The 12,877-nt window shown below is 47.2% G+C and overlaps 1 protein-coding gene across 1 annotated transcript; it reads right to left on the bottom strand.

Annotated features, from left to right (window-relative positions):
- Positions 1 to 5,047: 5,047 nt before the first annotated feature.
- On the bottom strand, positions 5,048 to 11,237 carry LOC125524792. The gene is made up of 11 exons (XM_048689821.1): positions 11,095 to 11,237; positions 10,941 to 10,997; positions 10,677 to 10,847; positions 10,083 to 10,214; positions 9,389 to 9,528; positions 9,092 to 9,178; positions 8,852 to 8,965; positions 8,167 to 8,316; positions 6,165 to 7,238; positions 5,937 to 6,086; positions 5,048 to 5,617 (listed from the first exon to the last, which is right to left on the bottom strand). The coding sequence occupies exons 1-11, from the start codon at positions 11,114 to 11,116 to the stop codon at positions 5,282 to 5,284; spliced, it is 2,433 nt and encodes an 810-aa protein (XP_048545778.1). The 5' UTR covers positions 11,117 to 11,237; the 3' UTR covers positions 5,048 to 5,281.
- Between the last annotated feature and the right edge of the window lie 1,640 nt (positions 11,238 to 12,877).

The following is a 12,877-nucleotide window of genomic DNA, read 5'->3' as shown; positions in this document are numbered from 1 at the left end:
AATGGTACTTCCAAATGAGCACATACCTTGACATGATCTTGAAGGTGTTCAAGATGGATCAGTCAAAGAAGGAGTTCTTGCCTGAGTTGTAAGGTATGAAGTTAAGACTTAAAGCTCGACCACGGCAGAAGAAAGAGGAAGGACGAAGGTCGTCCCCTATGCTTTTGTCATAGGCTCTATACGGTATGCCATACTGAGTACCGCAGCTGATGTGTGCCTTGCCACATATCTGGCAAGAGGGTACAAAGGTAATCTAGGAGTAGATCACCAGATAGCGGTCTAAATTATCCTTAGAGGAATAAGGATATGTTTCTCGGTTATGGAGGTGATAAAGAGTTCGACGTAAAGAGTTACGTCGATGCAAGCTTAACACCTATCCGGATAGCTCCGAGTAGAGATACCGGATACGTATAATGGAGCAACAATTTAGAATAGCTCCAAGTAGAACAGTTATTTGAAATGGCTCCAAATGTAGCGTAGTAGTTGCACCTACAAGATGACATAGAAATTTGCGAAGTACATACGGATCTGAATGTTGCAGACCCGTTGACTGAAACCTCTCTCACAAGCATAACATGATCAAACCCAGAACTCTTTGGGTGTTAGTCACATGGGGATGCGACCTTGAGTGTTAATCACATATCGATGTGAACTGGATTATTGACTCTAGTGCAAGTGGGAGACTGTTGGAAATATGCCCTAGAGGCAATAATAAATTGGTTATTATTATATTTCCTTGTTCATGATAATTGTTTATTATCCATGCTAGAATTGTATTGATAGGAAACTCAGATACATGTGTGGATACATAGACAACACCATGTCCCTAGTAAGCCTCTAGTTGACTAGCTCGTTGATCAATAGATGGTTACGGTTTCCTGACCATGGACATTGGATGTTGTTGATAACGGGATCACATCATTAGGAGAATGATGTGATGGACAAGACCCAATCCTAAGCCTAGCACAAGATCATGTAGTTCGTATGCTAAAGTTTTTCTAATGTCAAATATCATTTCCTTAGACCATGAGATTGTGCAACTCCCGGATACCGAAGGAGTGCTTTGGGTGTGCCAAACGTCACAACGTAACTGGGTGGCTATAAAGGTACACTATAGGTATCTCCGAAAGTGTCTGTTGGGTTGGCACGAATCGAGACTGGGATTTGTCACTCCGTGTAAACGGAGAGGTATCTCTGGGTCCACTCGGTAGGACATCATCATAATGTGCATAATGTGATCAAGGAGTTGATCACGGTATGATGTGTGACGGAACGAGTAAAGAGACTTGCCGGTAACGAGATTGAACAAGGTATCGGGATACCGACGATCGAATCTCGGGCAAGTATCGTACCGATAGACAAAGGGAATTGTATATGGGAGTGATTAAGTCCTTGACATCGTGGTTCATCCGATGAGATCATCGTGGAGCATGTGGGAGCCAGCATGAGTATCCAGATCCCGCTGTTGGTTATTGACCGGAGAGTTGTCTCGGCCATGTCTGCATGACTCCAGAACCCGTAGGGTCTACACACTTAAGGTTCGATGACGCTAGGGTTATAGGGAAAGTATGTACGCGGTTACCGAATGTTGTTCGGAGTCCCGGATGAGATCCCGGACGTCACGAGGAGTTCCGGAATGGTCCGGAGGTAAAGATTGATATATAGGAAGTATAGTTTTGGCCACCGGAAGTGTTTCGGGCATCACCGGTAGTGTACCGGGACCACCGGAGGGGTCCGGGGGTCCACCAGGTGGGGCCACCAGCCCCGGAGGCCTACATGGGCCAATAGTGGGAAGGGACCAGCCCCTAGGTGGGCTGGGGCGCCTCCCACCAAGGCCCAAGGCGCCTCCAAGAGGGGAAGGGGGCAAACCCTAGGGCAGATGGGCCCTAAGGCCCACCCTAGGTGCGCCTCCCCCTCTCCCCCTTGTGGCCGCCACCTCAGATGGGATCTGGGGGCTGCCGCCACCCCTAGGAGGGAACCCTAGGTGGGGGCGCAGCCCCTCCCCTCCCCCTATACATACTTGAGGTTTGGGGCTGCCCAACACATGTGATTTGCTCTCCCTGTTGGCGCAGCCCTACCCCTCTCCCTCCTCGTCTCTCGTAGTGCTTGGCGAAGCCCTGCTGGAGTCCCGCGCTCCTCCATCACCACCACGCCGTCGTGCTGCTGCTGGATGGAGTCTTCCCTAACCTCTCCTTCTCCCCTTGCTGGATCAAGGCGTAGGAGACATCACCGGGCTGTACGTGTGTTGAACACGGAGGTGCCGTCCGTTCGGCACTAGGATCATCGGTGATTTAGATCACGGCGAGTACGACTCCATCAACCCCGTTCACTTGAACGCTTCCGCTTAGCGATCTACAAGGGTATGTAGATGCACTCTCCTTCCCTCGTTGCTAGATTACTCCATAGATTGATCTTGGTGATGCGTAGAAAATTTTGAATTTCTGCTACGTTCCCCAACAAAAAGGCCATAGAAAAAACTGGGGCAATTTTAAGGATGTCGAAAAACAACGTGCTCTCAGACGGAGCCTTCTATCCTACCCGAACACCCTCTGTTGAACATGTTCTATTTTCCAACATCCTGTAAATGACCCCAAGTTTTGAAAGCATGTGGGCATGTCCATTGTTGGCATCCGTGTTAGGTTTGAACTGTTTTCGATACTGTATGCAAGTTGCGACACGTCCAATTATTTATTGACTTCTTTAATCGATCAAACACCAAAAAATGCAAAACGTGCTAAAAATCAAGCAATTAGGCATGGAGCCTTGAATTTATACAATGCCATAGAAAAAATAAGGCCATTTGACGAGTGTCAGAAAAAAGTGCTCTCAATTGGAGCCTTCTAGCCTATCCGGACACCGCGGACACCCTCTGTTGAATATGGTATTTTTGTGAACATCCTTGAAATGACCCCAGCTGTTGCCACCTGGTGGGTATGCCTATGGCAGGCATTCATGCAAGGTTTGAATGACTTTTGACACTGTATGCAAGTTGCGACGCGTAAGGCCATTTATCGGCCTTCTTGACAGAGAACTCAAAAATGTAAAATTTGTTGAAAAAACACGTCCAATCATTTGACGGACTTTTGAAAAAAGTGCTTCAAGCGGAGCCTTCTAGGCATCCTAAGTTGAACATGATGTTTTTTTACATCCTTGAAATGACCTCAACTTTTTTCACCAGGTGGGCGTGCTCATGGTAGGCATTCGTATCGGATTTGAAAGACTTCTGACATCATATGCATGTTGCGACATAGCCGATAATTTATTAGTCTTTTTCACCAAGAATATTCCAAAAAATTTAAAACTTGTCCAAAATTCAAAAACTTGGCATGATGCCTTGAATTGGTCATACAATGCCACAAAAATGGCACCATTTTAATCAAACGGAGCCTTCTGCCCGAACACCCTCTGAACATGCTCAATTTTTGAACATTCTTGAGATAACCCAAACTTTTGCGGGCAGATTGGTATACCCATGGTAGGCATCCATGGAGGAGCCGTCGACCAGCCTGACATGGGCTATGAGGTCACCGTCAAGTATAGGGTAGTTAGGATTTTATTTTAAGTTTTTTGTTCATCGAAGAAAATATCTTTCGGTTTTGTTTACAAATTATCCTAATTTAAATGAAATCCGCCGTGTTTATATTACAATTTGTCAAGTTTGTACGAATTTTGTCTCGTTGGTTTGAGTTGTTGTTAAAATGTATGCAGTTAAAATTGGATGGCGGCCTCCCGCATCTATGTCCACCAACTGGTCCCCTTTTTTCACGGATGGATGCGAGAAGAAATTTATGGGTTGTCGTTGTAGATGCCCTTATCGCCATCATTGTTACTACGATTTACAGCAAGTACAATAAGGTGACATAAGCAGGCTATAAGAAATAGAATATTATATCTTTACTTAGTTGGAAGAGAGAGAAGAGGAGAGAGAAGGGAAGCAGACTCTTGGTTAGTAGCCGGCTACAACACGAGACCCAAAACGCTTTATGAGGATGTAAGATGGACCAACTACTAATAAAATAGTACATATTTAAAATTTACTATTGTACCTGCCGATTACAAGGTTGACTCTAAATGACACGGCAATTTCTTATAGCCGACCGTTGGCTGTATTATTAACCATGCTCTTAACGGTGGTTTGGTAGCTGCGGAAACAGAGATGAAGGAAGCAGAGGAGGACGTCCTGCCCCACCGCGGGTCCGGCGTCGCGGTGATGTTATCCGCCCTGTACATGACCCACGGCGCGACGTACCCGAACGCCGACCAGCCAGAGGTGACCAGCACGTCACACAGGCTGAGCAGACAGCAGGCCCATCTCCGTCCACGCCTTGGTGTCCTGCGACTTCTAGCCCAACTGCTGACGCTCGTCGTGGCTCGGCTGGTGTACGCCCACGCCCCACGCCCTCGCCGCTCGCCGTCGGCAGCTCCCAGTACATGCATCCGATGTATGCGCTCGTACAACCACCGGCCTGAGCGAGTTGATCGACCGGTACGGTATTGGACCTGGCACCGTGCGCCGGCACGACGCGCGGGCGACTTGGCTTTCGAAGGCGGGTACCTGAACCTGAACGCCGGCCAGCTGCTCCGGTCGCGCGAGCTACCGCCAGACGAGGCTCCACGCCGCGGTTGCCGACGGGGACCACGTGCTTGTACCCGGCCGCGACTGCGCACCTTGCTGCCCTCAGCTGCTGGATGGGATGGCACGGCTGTACGCCTCTGTGCCGGGCCGTCTGCGTTGTCGTGGCAGCTTCGCGACGAGGTGCGGGGGGAGGTCGCCGCGGTGGATTCGTGCGGGCGGCCGGCATGTTTTCTCGTCGATTTCGTCGGGGAGCCATTGCTTCGATTGCGCTTGATGGATGGATGGCCACGCCAGGCACTCAGTCGGGGAATGTGAGGACCGGGCGGCGGGCGTGGCGGAGCCGGCACGCTGTCAGCACGCGCTGGTCGCGAGCCGGGAGCACGCCGAGCTGCTGCACGGCAGTGCCAGGAGTTCGCGGACACATACAATGAGCCCGGCTCACCGCCAGTGCATTTGGTATTTCGGTGGAACAACAACGGACGAGGACTTCAGATAACTGCACAGAATGACTTATACCGTACAAGTTGTACATGATCCGTGCCAAGTTCCCGCAAAAAAAAGGTATGGGCTCTGCGCCTCTGCCTCGCAGAGTCGAGTCCCAGTCTGCAAAACATGGAGATACGAATCTACTCCTACTGAATATGCAGGGAAAGCGAGATAGCCAAGTTATTATCCATGTACATGTCGAAACTTCTGGCTGTGCATTCATTCTGCGTCGATGGCTGAGCTGGTGGGCATCGAATGCATGGGCCGAGGTGAACTCTCGTCTTCTTTCGTCTTCACACAGGCATTCGTTGCTTCTGAGCACTTTCTGAATAGCTGGCGCACCTTCATTTCCAGTCCATCTCTGTCTCTGGGACAAACAAGCATCAAGTCCTTCAGTTTGGGTGCCTTGGCTAGCACATTCTCCAGCAGCCGCATCTGGTTATCACTACCATCAAAGCCGTTAACACTCATCAACGCGAGCTTTTTAAGCTCCACCCCATCATCATCCCTTTGGATTTCTTGTTCCATTCTTGCACCCAGACTACTCTCTGGCAGCTGTACAGAATCAACATTTAGCTTAGCGCAAAAATATATGTGTTCATAGTTACAACAGCCAATTTTAACCGCTTGGTTTTTAGATAGCAATGTGCAATGGTAATTAAAATGTGCAGCACGTGCCGGGGTTCAAGCGTGAGGTGTGGTCACTGAAGATCAGCGGCAATCTTGGCTTTTAGAGAGCAATGTGCAGTGCACATTCAATGTCACTGGAAAATGGAGCAATCCACGTTCTTCTTAATTCAAAGTTACGTTCAAGAACAAACTAGTGCAGTTTGGATATTCCTTGAGACGGAGGGAGTAGTATAGATGGTCAAACCTTGAGAAAGAGCCTTTCAAGGCTTGAGGATGGTAGCATCAAGAAGTCATACACATCAGCAATCACAATTTCGTCCAAGGCAGAAATGATTATTTGCAACTCCGTTAAGCTCTTCAAATTCATGTTTTTTACTATGCCGGAAGCCAGAACCTGTGATGCAGAAAGGTATGAGGATTCAAATAGACTAGATACAAATCAATAGATGGTGAAAAAGAAGATAATACTTACATTGAGTGAATAGCTGCAAACAGTGAGAATTCTGATCCTGGAGAAGTCAGGGGCTCCTTCAAGCCATCCTGATGAATAGTCTTCTGTAACCTTCTCGCCTTCAAAGCACACGAATAATTCCTTGAGAGAAGCATTTTTGTGGAAAAACATCTCTATCAAAGGCCCAATATAGTGGAAGGACTGGAGACCCAAGAATGTCTCGACATCAACCAAGGTGGCATTCCGACACCTCGAGAGTTTGATAAACCTGAGCTTATCAAGTGTCGGAAATGTAATTTCTTTGAGGTACTCCATCCCTATCAAGCGAACTGTGTGTGCTGATGGGCACAACTTCATCAGCTCAGTGAGCCCATTATCGGCCAAACGTACAGCACAGAGTTCGAGAATGGCCAAACTCGAGAACACCACGCCTCCAATAGGATCGATGTCCAGTCCATATGTTGGCAGATGGATATGCTTAAGGCGTAAGTGCTTCAACGAGTTGTTACACCCAAACAGAGGAAACACAGAGATGGTTGCTTCAACAAACTCAATGTGAAGCTCTTCAACGAGACGTGCGGACACAAGAGTTACATACTCCCACATCTGGGCTTCTTCAATTTCCATGTCAACCACGAGAGCAAACTTCTTGATCTGGACAATATCAGATCTTGACATCATTTCGATTAGCTCCTTGGGCGAGGGGTAAAGACCATCCCTCAGGTGGAAATGAAGAGAACACGGTTGATGTTTTATGTGCTGAATAAACAACATTTGGCGTGGCAAAGCGTGTCGTATGTTTAATCTTAGGTTGTCCTGGAGCGCCCAAAGGTCACGAGACCGGACCACCTCCAAGGTTGGCTCCAGCCTAGTTTTTTTGAAGCTTTGAGGACCACCGCAGAATTCTTCTGCCACGGCTGTAGCCGTGGCTAGATCCTCATCACGCGCCCTCTTCCCAGTCACACCAGTCACTGTCCTCTGCACCTTAAACTTCCTGCTGAACTCTTCATGCATAATTTGGTCCTTTTCATCCCAGTATCTCTTCTTGCTGGACAGAAGATGCACACCAGGAGTAGTAGATCGCACCCTGTGTTCCTGCAAATCCAACCTTTAACAGTGAAAAACAATAAACAAAAGCTTTGAATTTGTGTCAAAAGCAAAAACATAATACAACAAATGACAAACATAACATAAATGATGGCAAGGAAAGGAAGTAAAACAAGGAACTGTGCAGAGTGATTCTGTATCCTGGTATGCGTATACCAATTCAATATTTTCAAATTATTCCTTATATGTAAATTGAAGTGGGAAAAGATAACACAAGAATCCTTCAAGTATGGGAAGACTAACATTTGTCTCACATTTCTTTCTCCTTCAGCAAAATTTTATCCATAATTCGATCAGCATTAATGGTTGATTGATTCCAGAAAGAAAAGAAAAAAAATTCTTGAAGTGTCAGTGGAATGAAGCCCTTCAAATTAAGTGGAAACTAAAATTGAAGATTAAAAGAAGTACAACTTTTTAAGAGAGAAAGCTTATGCCAGTTTTTGCATATTTCAGTCATCCAACTGAATTGCTGCCTTTCAAAAGTGTGGTTGACAAACATGCATACATCCTGAGACCCAGAAATATTATCTAAATCCAATATTGCATCGAAAGCTTTCTGACTACACTAGTCTCTGACTGAAATACTTAAGAATCCTCAAAGTTGATGTGCTTGCGGTGTATGTACAAATCTGCCCTTACTGCCTTACATGACACACCAAGTCCATTAGAAGAGTTCCAAGAGATTTTGGACTATTAAACTATGTTATGTAAGTTAGAAGCCACAAGGTACATTTTCTTCCATCCTTTTGTAGTGAGTTTGTTTTCGTGTAGACGTAAGTTCAAGCCTATAATCACTTTCGTATACTTGCTTCAAGTTAGGGGATGCATTGAAATTGTAAAGAATAGAAAACACTCTAGTGCAAGTACTAAGACAAGATAATAATCTTAGATATGCCAGTATTTCTCAAAATCATACCTCCTCCTTTGGTTCTGATTTGACATAAGCAATTATCCCATCAATACTCCAATCAGGAATATATGGAATGCGAGATGTCACTGGAAAGAGAATTTCAACATCCTCCCGTCTATTGTTACGAGCAGCAATCTCTATTGGCAGTTGACCTCCCTGTTAATTATAAAACATGCAGAATGTACATTAGAGTTCTTTAGTTCACTAGTTATCTTAGGTATTTTGATGAGAAAATCTAAATAATCAGCATCACATTTATGAGAATCTATATTGCTCTGTTTATAATACAATAAATAAGTGTAATTTCATCTCTACGGGAACTCTCACATATCGACTGGAAGATGTTGCATGCAGAATGTCACAGCTTGAGATCATTATAAAATATGTAAGATCTCAGAATTATGGTATAAACTTTCCTCGCAACACTCACATGACTACCTAATTTGGGATCTACCTTGCAGCCGGCCGAGTGCACAACCATGTGCAGATGACTCATGCTTGCACAGTTGCACTACAGCCGGTCTGCTGCTATGTGCCTGCTTTGCTGCCCACGCCCATGAATCCATGATAAAGGTCAACTTGATATTTACATAACAGATCAACCTTTCAACATATGTGCACTACAATCTGAACACGATTTCAGCGTAAAGAACATGCACATATAAACAAAATAAACAGAGTTAACACTTACTTCATCGCAATCATTAGGGTCAGCACCAGCCCCAAGTAAACATTTGTAGAACTCGGTTAAACCACCATTTGCAGCAACTATTAAGGGATTAACACTCTTCACGTCAGCACCCGCCTAGTACAGAAGCATATTGGAAATAAGTGTGCCATAAATTGCACAAACCTCAAAATAACTTACCAGTCACCAGTTCACCACTGCCTAAAACAAATTCCAGTTGCATTTAAAAAGGGTGTACATTACCTTAATTAGAAGCTCTACACATTTTAACGAGCGAACTTCCAGAGCAGTAATCAGAGGTGCAGAATATACGGCCAGTTCCTTGTTATACTGTAAAGGAAAATATAGCAAATCGACAATGTTACATGATGAAAGTTTGCGGACATGTTGCAAAAAGGGAGATTTTAGTTCACTACCAGCCAAAATAAAACAATGATAATAGACAAAAGAACAGATCAAACTATGTTGCAATAAAGCATAAAAAATAATACAGTACATCAAACAACATAAAGCATATAAAAAAATGGCAATGGAATTTACATCTGCATGATGGTCCAACAAGGTCTTCACAGCAGCAACCTGCTCTCCGATAATAGCCAAGTAGAGTGGTGTGCCACATTTAGAAAAGGAATTAACGTCGGCTCCTTTTGAGAGCAAGACTTCTATCATTTCGCACATTCCTAAATAAGGAATGCAGAATATTAGACATATAAACAGTAGAACTCTAATGTTATAGTGACTAAAACTATATCGGATCCATCTATTACAGGTCATACTCAAATACCAATCAGATGTGTACCGAATGCTAATTCAGATTGAATATCTAATATTCGAGCACACTTGGATCCACGTGCCTGAGATGCTCAATGCAGCACAAAAAAAACATTTGTACCAGTACATTACGTTAAGGAAAGATATTACTTCGCAAAAATGGAACATATTTAACAGTAAAATGAATAACATTGTTTAACTGTTACTCCTAGACAACTATTTTTGTAGTCTTGTTATGTCACTGCTACTCACAAATACATGGCACTAGGTCAAATGAAAATAGGTAGCTTAAGAATAATTAATCTGTATATAATCTACACATGTCCTACACGGTGCAATCTTTAATTTTATTGTTTCTGCCATAAGACTATCAAATTACTAATAACAGCTTTCTTTAAATACATCACCCTTTCTGGCAGAATATATACACATGGAGTAGGGGGGAGGGGGGGGGGGGGGGTACCTTCTCCAGCTGCGACATGGAGAGCCGTAATTCCATTCTCATCAGGGTTATTTGGATCAGCACCATGATGGAGGAGATACTTCACGATCTCAACGGTACAACCCCGAAGTGCAAAAGTCAGAGGTGTATCACCTATCGAAATCATCAAAATAGAAAGTTATGTTCTGACCAAAAGAAGAACGTACTAAGATTATTCAAGTTTACGATGAAACATGCCTCTATATCCTATTGTGTATCCAAAGGATCTACTGCCATATCCGTGCATGGAGCCAGGCATGCCCCTATTTCTAAAACTTGGTTTGGATTCTGCAGGTGAGATATTCAATGATTATCCTCTCAAGGACATGGTGCGGGACGACGAGTTTGTCGTCTGCGTGGTCACTCACATAGGCAACTCGTCTGTTCTTGCAAGGTTCAGTACATGTTCAGCGGGGCTATTGGTATCATACAAGTGCATTTTTAGTTGGACCAAAGCTACAGTGTGCATTCTGAGCAATACAGCTATGACTGGAGTGGGATCTGTTGTGGACCAACTGTTCAGTACAGTACTAAGCAATTTTATTCTGGAGTTCGAAGAGGAAGCCGAAGACATACCCTTGTCGTCTGCCGCATTCACGTCGATTTGGATCTCCTCGACCAGGTAGGCGCACACCTGCATCCTCCCGTGGACAGCGGCGACGTGCAGCGCCCCGGCGCCGCGGTCCCGGACAGCCTCTACCGCCTCCTTGATGCGCCCCTTTTCGCCGGCCAGCGCGCTCGCGATGCCTGAAGTTGGGGGAAATCAGGACCCGACCCATCGATCGAGCAAAAACAACCGCAACCAAGCTGAAAACCAGGGAGGAAAATTTTCGCGCGTACTCTTGAAGAGGTCGAGGTTGCCGTCGGCCGCCGCGTCGAGGAGCCGCCGCTGCTCGCCTGCAGAGGGGGGGGGGGGGGGGGGGGGGTCAGACTTCGCAAATGTAAGTAGGGGGCGCAGGGGGGCTAGGGTTGGGGCCCGTGGGGAACCGCTTACCTGAGGGGACGGGCGGCGCCATGGCCGGCGGGGAGGAGGGTTTTCGCGTGGGCGAGGCGGCGGGAATAGCGTGTTGGGGTACTCGCCGCAAGCCAAATGGAGTCGGGGGCGGCGTGGGGTTGGGGGAGCAGCCAAAATGCTATACGTACGTGCTCGCCTGCTCGGGTTTACGGGCGAGGTGTTAGAGCATCTCTATCAGATAGAGCTGACTATACCTGGCCATGGGCAGCCCGGCTCCGGTCGGCCCGACCCGACCCGGCCCGAAAAAGCCCGACCTGGCCCGGCCTGACCTTGTCCATGGGTTGGGCTCGGGCCTAGGTTTTGAGCCCGAAGCCCGGGCCGGGCCGGGCCCGGGCCCGTCGATTTCGCCATTTAAGAAAGAGGTCAGGCCCGTGGCCCGAGGCCTGACGGGCTTTTAGTGTGATGGGCCGGGCTCGGGCCTAGGTTTTTTGCGTCGGGCTTTGGTTGGCCCAGCCCGAAGCCCGGCCCGGCCCGAGGACTAGCCAGGTATAGACCTAACCATGGGATAGCCGGCCCGACCCGACCTGGCCTGAAAAAGCCCGACCTTGCCCATGGGCCGGGCATGGGCTTAAGATTTCAGCTTGACGCCCGGGCCGGGCCGGGCTCGGGCCCGATAAATTTGCAATTTAAGGAAGGGCCCGGCCCGAGGCTTGACGGGCTTTTGCTCTGATGGGTCGGGTTGGGCCCGCGCCCAGGTTTTTTTCAGCGGGCTTTGTTTGGCCCGATCCGACATTTGGCCAGGTATACTATCAGACCAGTATAATAATATCGGGTCAGATTCGATTTGTTTTCCTACCCTAGTCGCCGCCAGGAGCCAGGCGACTAGGGAGGCAATCTCCTTCAACCGATCTTCACGGGCGAGGGCGCTGGTCCCCTCCCTCGCCGGCTGCTGCTGCGGCGGCAGGAGGGAGGGGACGTTCCTTCGCTCTATAGTTAGGGTTTGGATTTGTAGGTCATGGTGCATTGTTGGGGTGGTGAGAGCGGCGTCCGAACGAATAAATCTGCCTCAACTTCACTTCCACACCGGCGGTGCCCTTCATGGCGGCGTCTCGGAGTTGATGGCATCGTGTGTTTGCCAATCCTTTAGAACGGCGGCATTAGGATTCATGGATGGTGTCGGCGAGGCGGCGGCGGTGACTTCATCATGTGTGTCTCTCCTTCTGCTCTGTCCCCATTGCTATGACGTTGTCTCCGACGTTATGGTGGAGCAGGTAGGTTTTGTCATCCAGGAGTACGCGCAGATGGTTATCTACGCAAATGGCAGCTGGAAGATGGTGCATCTTGTGCTGGTTTTGTGGTTGGAGGCTGACAGTTCTGATTTCCTCCTCCGACGTCGTAGTCGTGCCGAGGTGTCAGTTCTGAAGTTCGATGGCGTGTCCAGGGACATGTTGCTCCTGTCTGATTCTTTCAACGGCAATGGTTTTGTTTCAGGCAAACTACTTTGGAGGCCCGTAAAGCTGATGATCAGCGATGGAGCCGCGTCGAGCTCGAGTGAAGAGGTGATCTGTCTTCTCTTCCTTAGTGAAGAGGGACAAGCGCTTGTTTTTTTGTATAGGATTATTTTATCTTTTCAGTCCTGTAATGTCGATATTTATGTGGCTTGTAAGTGAATCTTTATTTTATTAATGAGACACGTATTACTACGCAAAATAAAAAATATGTATAGTGCCGACCCATAAAATGCATTTACAGTTCGCGAAAAAACGGCTTTGCGGGCTGGCGCGGGCGACGACCGAGCAGAGCCCGCAATGCAGACCCGTAA

The sequence above is a fragment of the Triticum urartu genome, chromosome 7 (assembly GCF_003073215.2).
Source record: "Triticum urartu cultivar G1812 chromosome 7, Tu2.1, whole genome shotgun sequence".
Classification (NCBI taxonomy): Eukaryota; Viridiplantae; Streptophyta; class Magnoliopsida; order Poales; family Poaceae; genus Triticum; species Triticum urartu.
Note: the sequence above shows the minus strand (reverse complement) of the source record. Positions and strands in the feature narration are given on the sequence as shown.